The sequence below is a fragment of the Scyliorhinus canicula genome, chromosome 8, assembly GCF_902713615.1.
Source record: "Scyliorhinus canicula chromosome 8, sScyCan1.1, whole genome shotgun sequence".
Taxonomy (NCBI): Eukaryota; Metazoa; Chordata; class Chondrichthyes; order Carcharhiniformes; family Scyliorhinidae; genus Scyliorhinus; species Scyliorhinus canicula.
Genome location: NC_052153.1, coordinates 189,264,105 through 189,283,540, shown reverse-complemented (window position 1 = coordinate 189,283,540; position 19,436 = coordinate 189,264,105). Strand labels below are relative to the sequence as shown.

The window sequence follows — 19,436 nt, the reverse complement described above, 5'->3', positions numbered from 1 at the left end:
AGAGGCAATTTAGCGTGGCCAATCCACCTAACCTGCACATCTTTGGACTCTGGGAGGAAACCGGAGCACCCGGAGGAAACCCACATAGACACAGGGAGAAAGTACAAATTCCACACAGTCACCCGAGGCCGAAAATGAACCCGGGAGCATGTCGCTATGAGGAAGCAGTGCTAACCACTATGCCATTGTGGCAGGAATGACCCTGGCTTAATTTTTATTAGCGTTTAAGTCTGAATGGGACAATGTAATTCAGCCCAGGTGTGGGCGTATACCTCTGATTCAGTACTCGCAGTTTTACCCTCAGGCTGTTAACCCCTAAATTGGCCACTACATCTTCAATCCAATTTCCTAACATCTCCCAGGTGTCACACTAAGTAAGTACAATTACTTCTTGGATTTTCCAAAAATGATCCACTGTGCTACCCCCTTTTTCTTATCCCATTGCTTGATGGTTGACGCATGGTCTCAGCCATCTAAGCATTGGAATTGATGCACCTAAACACCTCGACTATACGCATCACTCTACCTTTTTACGTGATTTCAGTTGCTCTCTAATTTCCATCCGATTTTATTTTGACCACACTCCATCCCAAATAGTGAATTGTAGTCAGACGTTTTGAAATATAAATGTAAAGTTATTGCTTCAAAACAAAAAATACATTTTAATTATGGAATGAAGAACAAGTGAGATGAAGCAAAAATTGGAGACAACATTTGTCCTGCTTTTGTGTCACTGATTGATTTGAGCATGCTTCCTCCACAGTCAGGTGATTGGAGAGATTAATCTCCTCTTTCACCTGACAGTCTAGTATTTTTTTTCTTGTTTCAGGAGAGGCGCACATGTGAACAATTTGGTTGATGCTTACAAAACTGTGCATTGTAGGTGAAAGGCTAACTGAGCAAGGCGATGCACAGGCCTGGATGGCTTCACCCCAATTTGTGGGTGGCACGGCAGCACAGTGGTTAGCACAGTTGCTTCACAGCTTCGGGGTCCCACATTCGATTCCCGGCTTGGATACTGTCTGTGCAGAGTCTGCACGTTCTCCCCGTGTCTGCGTGGGTTTCCTCCGCGTGCTCTGGTTTCCTCCCACAGTCCAAAGATGTGCAGGTTAGGCGGATTAACCATGCTAAATTACCCTTGGGTTAGGTGGGGTTACTGGTTTACAGGGATAGGGTGGAGATGTGGGCTTAAGTGTGGGGCTCTTTCCAAGAGCCGGTGCAGACCCGATGGGCCGAATAGCCTCCTTCTGCACTCTATATTCTATGAATTTGCTGTCCAAACATCTGTGGCCACCGTACCTGTTTCGTGCCAGATAATCAAACTCTAATAAATCACATTTTGCAAACCTTTGTTGAGAAACAAATTGAAGATTTGCAGAAAGTAATTTTCTGCAGATGTTTACAGATGCATTCTGCCTCCTCTTGTCCCTTTCCCAGGCTGTAATGATAGTGAGTGTGGGAAATTGAATATTGTGCAACATGCTCCATCTGAATTCTCTGTTTATCACCGATGTCTATCAGCACCAGGGAATCGTCTGCAGCTCTGCCGCTGTACATCTTAAAATGATTTCTCCCAACATCGTTCAAGCTGTAAGGGGAAAATCTACAGTTTTATTGCAGTGTGTTCTTTCACAGTTCAAACGGACACCAGGAAAATTTCATCTGCTTGTTCTTGGGCTTTATTGAATTCCGCACTGTTGTCTGCTGACTGAGCCATGGCTTTGAGATTTTCAAACGCATCTATCGAAATACACTGCATTGTCAGAACATACAAGCTATTCATTGTGGCATTCACAAACTCAAAATATGCACTTAGTTTCCTTGATGCTTCCACAAGAATTTTCTTTGGCTAAATTTACTAGGGAAACCTGAAAAACTAAAAAATATTTCCATCGTGACTGGAATTGTTTATATGATTTTTATGATTTGGTGACGTGATTATGAGCACCCATATAAAAAGCACATTTCTTCCTTTTACTATTCTTTCTTTCATTTTGAAAAGAAATATTAGTATGCTGTATTAAAATGAATAAAGGGCACCAAGGTCACAGGCTCATTAAAAATACTCCCATGTCTGGTCACTGGCCAGGTTCATTTCCTTTTTATTTAAATCTCATTCTGAATTCTGCAGCCATGGCTGCTCTTTATACAGACACGCTTGCTCACTTAGTGTTTTCCACTAAAACCAGAGTTGTCATAATTTCCGTTGCATTTTTTATATTAATTGAAGGTTTGACTGCAATGTCTTAATTTTAGAATTCTCATCATTTTCAAATCACACATGACCGTAACTCCTCCCTTTGTCTGAAATCTCCTCCAGCCCCACAATTCTCCAAGATATCTGTGCTCCCCCAATTCTGGCCTCGAGCACCCCAACTTTAGCCGCTTCTACCATTGGTGGCTGTGCCTTCAGCTGCATGGGCCTGAAGCTCTGGAATTCCCTCCTAAAACCCTGTCTCTCTTTTAAGGTACTCTTTAAAACCCACTTCTTTGACAAAGCTTATGTGGTAGGGTTTTCTTTTCAACGCTCAATGGGGCGTTTTATTACATTGACGATTTCATATTAATATGAGATTTTGTTGTTTGGACCCCGTTATTCATTAGCAACAAGAATTTGTATTTAACATAGGAATTAGGAGCAGGGGTAGGCCACTCACCCCAGAAGGCTACTTCACTAATTGTTTTTCAACATTGGCGGTACATACAATATATGTAATTTTATGTTCAATATCAAACAATAAAGGCACAGCCTGGACATTTCTTCGGTCGATGAACAATTATGATCTGCATTTCCATTAACTGCGCAAAAGGGCCGGGATTCGCCCCTAACCGGCGGCGAGGAATGGCGTGAACCACTCGGGCATTGGGCCCCCCCGGAAGGTGCAGAATCCTCCGCACCTTCAGGGGCTAGGCCGTGCCGGTGTAGTTGGCGCCACGCCAACCAGGGTCGAAGGGCCTTGGCCGGCCGGCGCGAGTTGGCGCACGCACGGGAGCGCCAGTATGTGCTGGTGTGATCCCAGCGCATGCGCGGGTGGGTTCTTCTCCGAGTCGGCCATGGCAGACGTTTACAGCGGCCGGCGTGGAGAGAAAGAGTGCCCCCCCGGCACAGGCCCGCCTGCGGATCAGTGGCCACAATGGCCCCCCCCCCCCCCCGAGGACTCCGCAGGCCGCCCGCAGAGCCAGGTCCTGCCGGTAAGGACCTTGTCTGATTTATGCCGGCAGGACTGGCCGAAAGCGGGCAGCCACTCGGACCATCGTGGAGCGGAGAATTGCCAGAACGATCGCCAAGTTTCTCTAGAGCCAACGGCCCCTGACCGGCGCAACGTGATTCCCTCCCCCGCTGAAAAACAGTCGCAGGAGAATCCAGCAGTGGGGCAGGATTCACGCCGCTCCCTGGTAATTCTCCGGCCCGGTGGGGGGGGTCGGAGAATCACGCCAAAGATGTCCAAATATTGAGGGTATTGAGAAGGGGGACAGGAATAACATTTTTGTGAAAGGAAGTGCTGGCTGGCCTGTTTCTGGATTCAGTGTGGGACTAGCACCACATACAAGCCAGACAGGGTGAGGGTAGAAGACTACCCTCTTGAATGACAATAGTGAAAATGTTGGAGGTTGTTGTCTGGAAGATTTCATGTGTATCAATCCAATGTTAGCCCCAAAGTTACCAATTTATCACAACTTCCCATTGGTGGGGTCTGAATTTAGGCCCCATGCATTGTCATGAAGTACTCAAACTACTTGCTTCTTGTCCTTAGTGACTTATCTTTGATAGCCTATGTCTGAAGAGAAGTTCCCTCCTAATACATCCCCGCTTTGAGTTTGTCAGGTAGATCTTGAGATTATGCCTCATGATAGAATCACTAAACAGTAGAAATTATCTTTCCCAATTTGATCCCTCAAGACCTTCTTCCATTTTGCATATTTCTCATAAATGTGAGGCTGTGCTCCAGGTTGTTGAGCTGTCTGACCCATTTAAAACATTTAGCTTTGTGAATGAAAATTGTTAAAGATTTGAGGCTACCTTGCTTGCGTTTATTTTAACAGTTGGAGGCCTGGAGCCATTTTGTCTGATAGACAAATGGCTTCTTTTGATGCTGTCTGCCACCGAACTCCTTGGAGGAGCCTGCTTGCTTCAACCCAGCTTGGTATCGATGAACAAGTTTCAAGACAATAGCTACTTTGTTCAAGCTGTGTTCCGATAGACCTGCGTATTTACAGTAGTCCCAAATGTTCCTTTCTGGTTTTTTTGATAAAAGATAAATAACCTTTATTGTCACAAGTAGGTGTACATTAACACTGCAATGGAATTACTGTGAAAAGCCCCTAGTCGCCACATTCCAGTCCCTGTTCGGGTACACAGGGAGATAATTCAGAGCTGGTACGGGAATTGAACCCGCGCTGCTGGGCTTGTTCAGCATCACAAACCAGTTGTCTAGCCCACTGAGCTAAACCAGCTTGTGAAGGTTGTTTTAGAAAGAGTGTAATTTACAGGTGGTTAGATTGGATTTTCTTCATTATTTGATAGTGCCCCATATGCGTATCATGGCATGGTATATTGGAGATAGTTTGTATTGGTTAAATGTGGAACTTTCTCTAGTTTACATTGAACAAGTTCTCAATCTCTGCTATGCAATACCAAGCACTTCATCCATGCTGACCGGGTGGGAGTATCTGAACTTCCAGACCAGTTGCTCAATGCTGACTTATCCCATCTAAACTACCTTCTCACCATAGTCTTTCAATCTGTGCTGTCATTCGGTTGTCTCACAAATTCATTTGTACTGAGTCCATAACATGATCCCTTTTGGGGAAAAGGTGACTTGTATTTCTTAATGGCAGCATTACTATCTCAGCGTTCAACCCACCTTCCAGGCAGGCCCTGAACGTAGAGCTATGGCCCTAGATTCTGGGTTGGTATTGGCAGAATACCCCATTTGTTTGGGTGTTAGGAGAACTCTCACTGCATCACTTCATTGGGAACAAATATGGAAAATGAGGTTTTTGCAGCCAGGTTGAAAATTGTGCTGACTAAAATCAGATAAATAGTTGTGTTAGCTGGCTCGAAGAACAACTAGCTAATTGTTTGTTTGCAGAGCTGTGCAATTCAAATTCTGCACAAGGGTACAAGCAATCTGCAATTTATATTACCATCCGTCTTTACATTATGTTCCGTCTACGCTCTAGATCTGAAAGTTAAATGTGAGATACGAGGCCACTGACTGATCTAAATTTCTCTCAGAAAAATAGGGGAAAATTGCAAAATACCATCTCAGAATATCGAAGTCTTGGAATGTTAAATAATAAAATGGAGGGGCAGCACGGTGGCGCAGTGAGTAGCACTGCTGCCTCACGGCGCCGAGGTCCCAGGTTCGATCCCGGCTCTGGGTCACTGTCCGTGTGGAGTTTGCACATTCTCCCCGTGTTTGCGTGGGTTTCGCCCCCACAACCCAAAAAGGTGCAAGCTAGGTGGATTGGCCTCTCTAAATTGCCCCTTAATTGGAAAAATGATTGGGTACACTAAATTTTAAAAAAAAAATAAAAAAAAAAAATAATAAAATGGAAAATGTTCCTCAATGACTGCATAAATCAATGAAACAGATAATGTATAAAGATGCAGATATTTACATAGATTATTTTTTGTTGTGCCTCCGGATGGTGACCTCACTTCTCATTTCTTCCATTTAGACACCCTTCACCTTTGGTCTGGGTCAAAGGGCACCATACTCAACAGGAGAACGATGTCTTCTGTGTCGAAGTGAACGCAAAGACTCTTCACTCTCAGAGAGTGGGATTACAAACCCAAACAAAATGGCACTTTCTACGTCTCCAAAAACGAATAGCATGTTGCACCTTCCACTCTGGGTGTGTCCGGATTGCAGGCGTACAGTTGAAAAGGACGATCGGCAAGTTTCTCTAGAGCAATCTCTGGTGGTAAGTAGGGACCATTTTAATATTCTGTTTTTGAGCCATAGAGGTCTGCAGCACAGAAAAGGCCCTTCAGCCCGTTGTTATTGCACTGGTCAAAAACAGCCACCTAACTATTCTAATCCCATATTCCAGAATTTGGCCCATAGCCTTGTATGTCCTGGAATCACAAGTGCACATCTAAATACTTCTCAAATGTTTTGAGGGGCTCTGCCTCCACCACCCTTTCAGGCAGTGACTTCCAGATTCCCAGCACCCTCTGGGTGTAAAAGCTTTTCCCCACATCCCCTCTAAACCTCCTGCCCCTTAAATCTATGCCCCCTGGTCATTGATGCCTCCACCAAGGGGAAAGGTTTCTTTGTGTCTATCTATGCACCTCATGATTTTATACATCTCAATCCCTGTTCCAAGGAAAACAACCCTAGTCTATCCAATCTCTCACCATAACTAAAATTCTCCATCCCAGGCATTATCTTGGTAAATTGCCTCTGCACCCTTTCCAGTGCTGTCACATCCTTCCTATAATGTGGATTCCAGAACTGCACATAATACTCTAGCTGTTGCCTAACCCTGCAGTTGCAGCATAACCTTTCTGCTCTTCAGCATATGCCTCGGCTAATAAAGACAAATATATCATTTGCCTTCTTAACCACTTTATCCACCTGCCCTGCTACCTTAAGGAACTGGTGCGCACCAAGGTTCCTCTGATCATCGCTGCTTCCCAGGAGGGTCCTGCTGTTCAACATGCTTTTTTTCGTCCTGCCCAAGTGCATCACGTCACACTTATCCATACCTCCACTTTTCCGTGAGATCAACCTGGTACAGTTGGATTTCTTTTTAGAACTCTGAATGTATGTGCTTTGGAGCATTAAATTGATTGTATCCAGTTTTCCTCTTTTTAACTACTCTTCCCGCAGACTAACTCCATCAAATAACCATCTCCTCCCAACTAAGTTTTGCATGCTGAGCTCGAAGCAAAATGTTAGACAGCCTTACTGAGGCTATTGTTTGTGCAAAATGAGAACATTTGTTTTTTCAGTCTGCCTTGTAATTGCGCAGCGTGATATTAATGAACACTAATTGTTCAAATAGTAATTTCCAAAAATTAACACAAATGCATTAACCAGCTTGTTACTAATATCCATAATATCAAGCATATATTTAAATATTTCAAAACAAAATAAACTTAATGTTGCTGGAGTCATTGATGAAATAAATGTCTCCAGTGAAAATCATCAAGATTTTACAAACCTAAAACATTCTAACGAGTTTAACAGTGGAATAAATGGAAGTATGAGTAGACCATTAGTCCCCTCTGGAATCTTGTGGCAGTTAGGGTACAGTATGTACTTCAATTCTACATGCTCACCTTTGCTGTATGTTGCTTGAAGCCTTTTCCTAACAAAAATCTAATAATGTTTGTCCTACAAGTTTGGGTTGACCCAATTTCCTTGGCTTTTTGTAACGAGCTTCCCAGATTTCCTCGTGTGCGATGATGGTTCTTCATTTCATTCCTAAAAGATCTTAAGGTTGTGCCCTCTTGTTCTGAATTCCGTCGCCGGAGGAAAGAGATTTGCCATATTTACTCTCAAGTCTGGATCATTTTAAACACAGTTTTGATTATCCTTCAACCAACGAAACACAAAGGATACAAAATAGACTCTCAGATAGTAACCCTTTAAACGCTCTCATTATTCAGGTGGATTAGTGTTCTAGCCCATTCCAAGGCCAATATGTCTTTGCTGAGATGCAGTACCCAAAACTGAATACAATACTTCAGAATGGGGTTGACTTAAGCTTTGTGCAACTGAAGCAACACTTTACCCCAATGTATTCCTGCCCTCTTGAGATTAAGGCGAACAGTGCATTAGCTTCTTATATTTGTACCTAAACACTGCCTTGTCATGATTTGTATGGATGGAGAACACAAATCATTTTGCTGCTCTATGCATTGTGTAAATCCTGGAACTCCCTCGCTAACAGTACTGTGGGTACATCCACACCTCAAGGACTGCAGCGGTTCAAGAAGGCAGCTCTCTACCACCTTCTCAAGGGCAACTAGGGATGGGCAATTAATGCTGGCCAAGCCAGCAGTGCCAGCGTCCCGTAGAGATTGGAAAAAGATATTCTGATTTGTCTTCTTTGTATCTAAGGTGAATGGCCTCAGAAAATGCAACGAGCATAGTCAGCCATGCTGACATATTCCCTATCTAACTCCTGTTTGATCGGCTCATACTTGTCCAAGTACAGAGTTACTTTGTTCCGTTTGATCGATTCCAGTAGATGCCTCATAACTTATGTTAAATGTACAGGTCTGTTTCCTGATCCTCAATAAAGGTAACTATGATGGTATGAGGCATGAGCTGGCTATGATGGACTGGGAAACAATACTGAAAGAAAGGACTGTGACATTCAAGGAACAAATAGGTGAACTCCAAAGGTTGTTTATTCCTGTTTGGCACAAGAGGGGAAAGGGAACTATGGCAAACAATGGCTTACACGGAAAATTAGAGATCGTATTGGATTCAAAGAAGGGACCTACAAATTAGCAAAAGAAATATAAACCTGAGGATTGGGAACAGTTTAAAATTCAACAATGGTGAACCTAGGGATTGATTTAAGAAGGGGAAAATACAATATGAAAGTTATGAGCTAGTGGGGAAGATAAAAACTGACTGTAAAAGTTTCTATAGGATGTAAAGAGAAAAAGTTTGATTAAAATGAATCTAGGCCCTTACAGTCAAAAACGGGTGAATTCACAACCGGGAATAAAGAAATGGCCGAGGAATTAAATCGTACTTTGTTTCTGTTTTCCCAAAGGAAGGCAGACTAATGTACCGGAAGTTCTGAGAAACACAAGTTTCAGTGAGGAATTGATGGAAATTCGTATTAGTAAAGAAATGGTTTTGGGGAAAATAATAGGATTAAAGGTGGATAAATCTCCAGGGCCTGATAATCTTCACCCCAGAGTACTTAAGGACATTGGTGGCAATTTTCCAAAATTCTACTTGTTCCCCATATCCTATTAACCCGTTTTTAATCAGAAATATATCTATCTCCTCCTTGAAGCCATTTAATGGTTTCCACCGCCCTATGGGGAAGTGAGTTCCACAAATTCACCACCCTGTGCGAGAGGTAGTTCCTCCTCATCTCGGTTCTAAATATACCGCCCCTCAACCTATATCTGTGATCTCTCGGAACATTTGGTCTATGATTACTTTATTAATCATTTTTAGTATCTTGTATACCTCAATCAGATCCCCCCCCTCATCCTTCTAAAAGGATTGGAGGGTAGCTAATCTACAGATTGGAGGGTAGCTAATATAACCCCGCTATTCAAAGAGGGAGGTTGAGAGAAAACCAGGGACTATAGGCCAATGAGCCCAACGTCGGTAGTAGGGAAGTTGCATTATCAAGGATTTCTAGCACAGCATTTTGAAAGTGGTGGTACAGGTGTGGATAGCACAATCGCTTCACAGCTCCAGGGTCCCAGGTTCGATTCCGGCTTGGGTCACTGTCTATGCGGAGTCTGCACATCCTCCCCGTGTGTGCGTGGGTTTCCTCTGGGTGCTCCGGTTTCCTCCCACAGTCACAAAGATGTGCAGGTTAGGTGGATTTGCCATGATAAATTGCCCTTAGTGTCCAAAATTGCCCTTAGTGTTGGGTGGGGTTACCGGGTTATGGGGTTACTGGGTTATGGGGATAGGGTGGAGGTGTTGACCTTGGGTAGGGTGCTCTTTCCAAGAGCTGGTGCAGACTCGATGGGCTGAATGGCCTCCTTCTGCACTGTAAATTCTATGATAATCAGAGAAAGTCAGCACGGATTTATGAAAATGGAAATCATGCTTGACAAATCTACTGGAATTCTTTGAAGATGTAAGCATAGAGGTTGACCAGGGAGAACCTGTGGTTGTGGTTTATTTAGACTTTCAGATAGCTTTCGACAAGGTCTCACATAGCAGTTTACTATGTAAAGTTAAAGCCCATGGGATTGCGGCTGGTGTCTTGAGATGAATATAAAGCAAGGTAGCAGACAGGAACCAAAAAGTTGGAATAAATGGGTCCTTCTCTGATTGACGGGCGGTACTGGTGGGGTACAGCAGGGATCTGTGCTATATTATATATTAATGATTTGGGTGAGGGAACTAAATGTATTATCTCCAAATTTGCAGATGATGCAAAGTTGGGTGGGAGGGTGAGCTGTGAGGAGGATGTAGAGATGTAGCAATGGGATTTGGGCAGGCTGAGTGAGTGGGTAACCGCATGGCAGATACAGTATCATGTGGATAAATGTGAAGTTATCCACTTCAGTAGCAAAAATAGAAAGACATTATTATTTGAATGGAGGTAAACTGAGAGAGGTTGGATACTCAGCGAGACATTGGTATCCTCATGCATCAGTCACTGGAAGGCAGCAGGCAGTAAAGAAGGCAAATGATACGTTGGCCTTCATAGCAAGAGGATTTGAGAATAGGAATAGAGATGTTTTACTGCAATTGTATAGGGCATTGATGAGGCCGCACCTGAAGTATTTTGTGCAGTTTTGGTGCCCTTGTCTGAGGAAAGATGTTCTTGCTATGGAGGGAGTGCAGCAAAGGTTTACCAGGCTGATTCCTGGGATGGTGGGAGAGACTAAGTCGGCTAAGATTAAATTTGTTTGAGTTGAAGGATGTTCTCATAGAAATTTATAAAATTCTAATAGGATTAGACAGGGTAGATCCAGAAAGAATGATCCCGATGGTGGGGGAGTCCAGATCTAGGGGTCATAGTTTGAGGATAAGGGGCAAACCTTTTAGGACTGAGGCGAAGAGAAATTTCTTCACCCAGAGAGTTGTGAATCTGTGGCATTCACTATCACAGAAAGTAGTAGAGGTCAAAGCATTGAGTGATTTCAAGAAGGAATTAGATATAGCTCTTGGGGCTAAAAGAATCAATGGATATGGGGGCAAGGCGGGATCAGGTTATTGAACTTGATGACCAGCCATGATCATAATACATGGCAGAGAAGGCTCGAAGGGCAGAATGGCCTCCTCCTGCTTCTATCTTTTATGTATGTTTCTGTGCATGTTCCTGGGCCAACCACTGGACTATCTCACATGTGAGATTACCATTTTAATCACCAAGAAGTGCATGAATGTTACTTGAGCTTCTTTGAGGCAAAGGCCTGTGCGATTAGGAAAAGGAAGCTTTTATCCAATTAGTCTACGCTAAGTCTATTAGCTTGCTGCATTACCTGGTCCTGCAGAGTTCTCAGAATCAGAGCTATTGTTTGGATTTGCTTTCAAGTACACTTCACAGCACAGCAAGATTGCCACTTCCTTCAATATATGGGCAGTGTGTATTGTAATCAGTGCAACCTGTAATGGATTTGGCTCATAAAGGTCTTTGTGAACAGAGAATATGGACTGTATGATTAAGTGCACCAATACAAAGCATAGACGCGAAGGTAATAGTACCCGTCGTGAAGTGGTGGAATGATCAAGGTGTGCGTAAAGTTATAGATTGGATTCCTGACCTACCTGCTATGGAAAATGTCCATAAGAGAATTTTGTTTCCCTTGCATAGCATTATGCTCCTCAGTAGGACAGATTCCCTGAAAATTTGAGAAGATTTATCTTTTGGGCAATATACACTTTGAGCAACAGATCATGTTTAAACCTTTGTCAAATTGTATATTCACAGTGAGTTTGACCATCAATCAAATTAAATCTATATTAATGGAAATAACCTGTATGTTTGTAACCTGAGTCTAGGATCAAATTTAGGCTGCTCCGTTCTCAGTGGTTGAATGTTGGGACTGTAGGTTGCTCTGGAAGCAAAAGCAAAGTCGACCAAATGGCACAGCTCTCTATGCTTGTCTTTGTGAAGACCTGCAAAGGCTTGCTGTCCAAGCCCACTCGTGAAGAATTGGCCACTTGAGAAAGATACCAGCAAGCTCATGTGGGTCTACAGCTCAGGTAGCACATGCAAGAGAGCTGGGGAGAGCAGAATAAGGAACGTGGAGAAAATACTATAAAAATGAGAAAGCTCTTTACCCAGTGGTGAGAATGTGAAACTTGGGGCCACAAGACGTGCCTGAACTGAATAGTATTAATATGTTTAAGAAGGGACTAGACAAGCGTTTGAGGGAAAAGGGTCTGGATGGTTATCATAGAATCCCTACAGTGCAGGAGACCATTCTGTAGCGACTGTCCAGAGGAGCACACTACGTAGACCTACTCCCCCGCCCTATCCTGTAACCCCACCAAATGTTCGGACACAAGGGGCAATTTAGCATGGCCAATCCACCTCATCTGCACATCTTTGTACTGTGGGGGAAAACTGGAGCACCCAGATGAAACCCAAGCAGACACTGGGAGACTGTGCAAACTCCAGACAACACCTACCCAAGGTCGGAATCAGTCCCGGGTCCCTGCTGCTGTTAGGCAGCAGTGCTAACCACCGTGTCGCCCATGATAGATTTAGATTAGAAAAGATGAGGAGACTCGAGTGGAGCATGATCTCTGACATGGGCCAGCCGGGGCCCATTAGCCTGCATCTCTGCCATTTATCCTATGGAAGGTAGGCAGTGAAGCTTCAAACACAGTACTCGAGTGGAATCTCGTATCCAAGATACCGCTTTTGAAAACAATGAATTTGACACTGAAATATTTACTAATTTCTTTTAGCCTGTGAAAAATGAAGGCAAAAATAAATCTTGAAAGATTCTTTAGTTGTATGCTTGAGAGACTAGAAACCCTTTCATGTGTTTGACATCTCCACTGCACAGCTGAGAGGCTACAGAATTCTTAAAGTTGACAGCTCTGGGATTATGCCTTGTTGATGTCTCTCGTGTTGTGTATAATTTTTCTTGGCCGTTTGGAGATTCTCTCTAGTTTAAATTTCTTGATAAGGTTAGATCCTGTTGCTTGTTTCAGTCATTGACTATTGCCATGAAGCATTTACATTCCCATGTGGTATGATTTCTTTCTGATGAATACTTTTAACATCTGGGTCCTTTGTAGGTGTGCAGCAGATTCTTTATCTCATGGCGGGGGTTTTGGAATGAATGTTAGTGTTTGACATCAGGGTTAAACCCCATAGTACTGCGGGTGTCCCTCATGTTGCTTGAACTCGCATTAGGTTTGTTGGTTTGTGCAAAGTGGTTGTCTGAGTTTCTTTGTAATAATAAAAGGACTTTCTGTTTGCATTTTAATGCTCTTGTGCTTCACTGCTAGTGAGCTGGGTTGTTAGGACTCTATTTTCCATCACAGTAAAGTATTCTAAATATTAAGGCTATTGATGGGATGAGATGTATTTTATGAAATAGATTATTAATTACACATGTTTAGAGTCTGTTACATTCAGCTTTCATTTCTTCTCTCTTTTGATCCTCGTTTTACTTATTTATGTTGCCTTTGAAAATAACTTTTTTTTTTAATTATAAGTTTTTCTACTCTAAGCGAGGGAACTTTTTCTCTTTCAGTAACCCATTGTCCCCATCGACCGCTGTCAAGGTCGGGAATAGTATGGCTAGATTGCACAGTGAACTTTCTTCAGCATAGGTTCCAATTTCATGCACGGCCATTCTAAACAGCTCACTACGACTAAATTGCCACTGAGCAACCGCACCCTAACATTTATATTTTAATGATTTCATTGAACGGTAGCGCCACTGGCCATCCCTAATTTCCCTTGAGAAGATGGTAGGGTGGAACAATGGCATGGTGGTTAGCGCTGCTGCCACACTGCACCGGGGACCCGGGTTCAATACCGCCCCAGGTCACTGTCCGTGTGGAGTTTGCACATTTTCCCCCGTGTCTGCGTGGGTCTCACCCCCACAATCCAAAGATGTGCAGGGTAGGTGGATTGGCCACGCTAAATTGCCCCTTCATTGGAAAAATTATTTTAAAAAGAGAAGGTAGGGAGGACAGATTTTTAATCAGTAAGGAAATCAAGGGTTTCGGGGATCAGTCGGACAAGTGGAGCTGAAGATGGTCACATCAAATCAGTCATGATCTCGTTGAATGGCAGAGCAGCTCGATGGGCCAAATGGCCTTCTGCTCCTTGATCTTATGGCCTTTTACTTGGGCAGTGTAGTTACTTGCCACTTATCTGCCACTTATCAGCCCAATTCACATACAGTGCACATCTCATGTCAAAGCAGTCATGATCTCGTTGAATGGCAGAGCAGACTCGATGCGCCAAATGGCCTTCTGCTCCTTGATCTTATGGCCTTGCACTTGGGCAGTGTAGTTACTTGCCACTTATTAGCCCAATTCACACTCAGTGCACATTTCATGTTGTGTGTCATTACCATTGTGCTAAAGCAAATAGTTTCTGAACTGATCTGGCAGCTCATGACACATTCATGAGATGCTATGGGCCATCAGAAAAATTGTATCCAACCACAATCTGTAACCTCATGGCCTGGCATATCCCTCAACCGACCATTGCCATCAAACCAGGGATCAACCTGTTGTTCTTGCTATGGAGGGAGTGCAGCAAAGGTTTACCAGGCTGATTCCTGGGATGGCGGGACTGTCATATGAGCAGAGACGCAAGTTGGTTATTCATTGGCGTTTAGAAGCGTGAGGGGGGAATCTCATAACATATAAAATTGTAATACGATTAGATAGGATAGATTCAGAAAGTAAGTTCCTGATGGTGGGGGTGTCCAGAACTAGGAGTCCTAGTTTGAGGATCAAGGGTAAACCTTTTAGGATTGAGGTGAGGAGAAATTTCTTCATCCAGAGAGTGGTGAATCTGTGGAATTCACTCCCACAGAAAGTTGTTGAGGCCAAAACGTTGTGTAATTCAAGAAGGGATTAGATATAGCTCTTGGGGCTGAAGGGATCAAGGGATATGGGGTGAAGGTGGGATCAGGGTATTGAACTTGATGATCAGCATGATCATAATGAATGGCAGTGCAGGCTCGAAGGGCCGAATGGCCTCCTCCTATTTTCTATGTAACCTTGTGTCACTGTGCAAGAGGACATGACAGGAGCTGCAACAGGCATATCTAAAAATCAAGTGCTAACCTGATGAAGCTCCAAAATGAGATTTCTTGAATGCCAAACAGCAGGAGCAGCATGCAATAGACAGAGCTAAGTGATCCCAAACCACATTGGCTCAGATTAATGCTCTGCAATGTCCCGTCACATCCGGTCATGTGGTGGATAATTAAATAAATGACCAAAAAAGAAGATTCCACCAACGGATTTTGGTTGTTCCTCATCAGTTTCTTCAAATGATGGACCTTGCTTTCATGAAAGCTTTTGTGTAGCTACATTTCACAGTTCATTCCACTACCCTTCCTGTTCCAGGTGTTGTGATGTTGATGAGAGCATAGGGATGAAATAATTGTAGACAGCGATTTCTACACCATTCTGAGTCTTGCATTTTAGTGAAACCATTAAGTTCAATTAATAAAAATGTGTGGAAAAGCTTACTCCAGTTTATCTTGTGTTTTATCTTTTGAATGAGACGTTATACTGAGGTCCTGTTTCCCCTGTAAGGCAGACATAAAATATCCCGTAACACAAATCAAAAAGGGGCAGGCGAGGCCTCACCAATATTTATTCCCCTCCAAATATGACTAAAGCAGGGGGTCTGGAGGCCGTGTGTTCAAACACATTGCCATACTTCATACATTATCACTGCAACTACACTTCAAAAAAACGTATTGAATTGGCTGTGTGCTTCGGGACACGCTGAAGTCATGGATGGTGTTTCTTCGTTTGCAATTTCTTTATTTTTGCTTTAGTTGCAGACATACCTTTCACATGTAAGCAATTCAGTTAATTGAAGAGATTCTGAAGAAATTGATGCAGGAATCACTTACATAAATTGAGCTAATTTACAATCCTCTTTCATGACATTTGTATGTTACCATCACAGATGAGAGGAGCATACTCTATTGAGACTCACTCCCATCTGTTATGAATGAAAGCAAGTTGTGAACAACTGTTTGTTCAGGTTTCGCATCTTGTCTGTTCCTGTACTTCTGTAATTGCAAAGCATTTAATCAAACACTGCAAACTCAACAAAACAATGTTAAGGATTTCCATTATTGTGGCACGGTAGTACAGTGGTTAGCACTGTTGCTTCACAGCGTTAAGGTCCCAGGTTTGATTCCCAGCTTGGGTCACTGTCTGTGTGGAGTCTGCACATTCCCCCTGTGTCTGTGTGGGTTTCCTCCGGGCGCTCCGGTTTCCTCCCACAGATCCTGAGAGACGTGCTGTTAGGTAATTTTGACATTCTGAATCATAGAATTTACAGTGCAGAAGAAGGCCATTCGGCCCATCGAATCTGCACCAGCTCTTGGAAAGAGCACCCCACTTAAGCCCATACCTCCACCCCATCCCCATAACCCAGCAACCCCATCTAACCTAAGGGCAATTTAGCATGGCCAATCCACCTAACCTGCACATCTTTGGACTGTGGGAGGAATCCCACGCAGGGGAGAAAGTGCAAACTCCGCACAGACAGTGACCCAAGCGGGAATCAAACCTGGGACCCGAGCTCTGTGAAGCCAAAATGCTAACTACTATGCTACCATGCTGCCCCTATGCTATGGTGCTGAATTCTCCCTCCGTGTACCCAAACAGGTGCCAGGATGTGGCGACTAGGGGTTTTTCACAGTAACTTCATTGAAGTGTTAATGTAAGCCTACTTGTGACAGTAAAGATTATTATTTTTTTTAAAAATCATTTTTATTGAGAAATTTTGATTTTATACAACATTGACGCACCTTAGTAAAATACCGAAAATAACAATAATATTAACAATCATATACATTCGCCCCATCCCCATGAACAACCCAGCATTTTAACAACAACGCATATTAACACACTATAAAGTTACAGAATAAACACTACAATAATGCCCCCCCCCCCCCCCCCCCCCCCAGTTACCTATCTCTGAGCCAGGAAGTCCAAAAAAGGCTGCCATCGTTTATAGAACCCTTGTATTGATCCTCTCAGGGCAAATTTGACCTTTTCCAATTTTATAAATCCCGCCATGTCACTGATCCAGGTCTCCACACTTGGGGGCCTTGCATCCTTCTATTGTAACAGAATCCTTCGACGGGCTACTAGGGACGCAAAGGCCAGGACACCGGCCTCTTTCGCCTCCTGCACTCCCGGCTCTACCGCAACTCCAAAAATCGCGAGTCCTCACCCTGGTTTGACCCTGGATCCAACCACCCTCGACACCGTCCCCGCCACCCCCTTCCAGAATTCTTCCAGTGCTGGGCATGCCCAGAACATATGGGCGTGGTTCGCAGGACTCCCCGAACATCTGGTGCACCTGTCCTCACCCCCAAAGAACCTACTCATCCTAGTCCCGGACATGTGGGCCCGGTGCAGCACCTTAAATTGGATGAAACTAAGCCTCGCACATGAGGAGGAAGAGTTGACTCTGTCCAAGGCATCCGCCCAAGTCCCGTCCTCTATCTGCTCCCCGAGTTCCTCCTCCCATTTAGCCTTCAGCTCCTCCACTGACGACTCCTCCACCTCCTGCATTACCTTATAGATGTCAGACACCTTCCCCTCTCCTACCCACACCCCCGAAAGCACTCTGTCCATCGCCCCCTGCGAGGGCAGCAAAGCGAATCCCTCTACCTGTCGCCTAGCAAACGCTTTTACCTGCAGGTATCTGAACATGTTCCCCTGGGGAAGGCCAAATTTATCTTCCAGTTCCCCCAGGCCCGCAAACCTCCCGCCAATAAACAGGTCCCTCAATTTGCTGATGCCCGCCCTTTGCCACCCCCTGAATCCCCCATCCGTGTTCCCCGGGATGAACCGATGGTTGCCACCCAGTGGAGCCTCCATCGAGGCCCCTGTTTCCCCCCCGATGCCGTCTCCATTGTTCCCAGATTCTTAGAGTCGCCGCCACCACCGGGCTCGTGGTAAACCTCTTAGGGGAGAGCGGCAACGGTGCCGTTACCATGGCACCCAGGCTCGTACCTCTACATGACGCCATCTCCATTCTTTTCCACGCCGCCCCTCCCCCCTCCATCACCCATTTACGCACCATTGACACATTGGCTGCCCAATAGTACCCCAGAAGGTTGGCCAGTGCCAGCCCACCTCCATCCCTTCCTCGCTCCAGGAACACCCTCCTCACTCTCGGAGTCCCATGTGCCCACACAAAACTCAGAATACTGCTAGTCACTCTCCTAAAGAAGGCCCTGGGGATAAATATGGGCAGGCACTGAAAAAGGAACAAGAACCTCGGAAGCACTGTCATTTTGACGGACTGCACCCTCCCCGCCAACGACAATGGCAGCATGTCCCACCTCCTGAACTCCTCCTCCATCTGATCTACCAGCCTGGTAAAGTTATGCTTGTGGAGAGTCCCCCAGTCCCTGGCCACTTGCACCCCCAGGTACCTAAAGCTCTCCCCTGCCCGCCTAAGCGGGAGCCTACCAATTCCTTCCTCCTGGTCTCCAGGGTGCACCACAAACACCTCGCTCTTGCCTAAGTTTAATTTATAACCTGAGAAGGTCCCAAACTCTGCTAGTAACTCCATCACTCCCGGCATCCCTCCCACCGGGTCCGCCACATACAGTAACAGGTCGTCGGCATACAACGACACCCTATGTTCCTCTCCACCTCGCACCAAGCCTCTCCACCTCTCTGAATCTCTCAATGCCATCGCCAGCGGCTCGATTGCCAGTGCAAACAACAAGGGGGACAAGGGGCAACCCTGCCTGGTCCCTCGGTAAAGCCGGAAGTACTCCGACCTCCTCCTATTCGTAGCCACGCACGCCATCGGGGCCTCATATAACAGCCTTACCCATCTAATGAACCCTTCACCAAATCCAAACCTCCCCAACACCTCCCATAGGTACCCCCACTCCACTCTATCGAAGGCCTTCTCCGCATCCAGTGCCACCACTATCTCTGCCTCCCCCTCAATCGCCGGCATCATAATGACATTCAGCAATCTCCGCACATTCGTGTTCAGCTGCCTTCCCTTCACAAAACCTGTCTGGTCCTCGTGCACAACCCCTGGCACACAGTCCTCTATCCTGGTGGCCAGGATTTTTGCCAGCACCTTAGCGTCCACGTTGCGGAGAGATATGGGCCTGTATGAACCACACTGCTGGGGGTCCTTGTCCTTCTTTAAAATTAACGAGATCAGCGCCCGTGACATCGTCGGGGGCAAAGTCCCCCCCTCCCACGCTTCATTGAGTGTTCGCACCAGCAAGGGGCCCACTAGATCCACAAACTTTTTATAAAATTCCACCGGGAACCCATCCGGCCCCGGTGCCTTCCCTGACTGCATCTGCCCGATCCCCTTAACTAGCTCCTCCAGCTCAATCGGCGCACCCAACCCCTCCACCTTCTCCTCCTGCACCTTCGGGAAAGAAAGCCCGTCAAGGAACCTCTCCATTCCCCTCCTCTCCCCCGTTGGCTCCGACCGGTACAGTTCCCCGTAAAAATCCTTGAAGACCTCATTCACCTCTACCCCCTTCCGCACCACATTCCCACTCTTATCTCTCACTCCAGCAATCTCCTTAGCCG

The 19,436-nt window shown here is 45.1% G+C and overlaps 1 protein-coding gene across 2 annotated transcripts in view; it reads left to right on the top strand.

Annotated features, from left to right (window-relative positions):
- Positions 1-19,436, top strand: part of fam193a (family with sequence similarity 193 member A) — a 266,074-nt gene that overhangs the window by 143,851 nt on the left and 102,787 nt on the right. For both annotated transcript variants that reach the window (XM_038805884.1, XM_038805883.1), the window contains exon 3: positions 5,686-5,931. In XM_038805884.1, the coding sequence (XP_038661812.1) occupies positions 5,686-5,931 (246 nt within the window). The remainder of the gene's footprint in view (positions 1-5,685; positions 5,932-19,436) is intronic.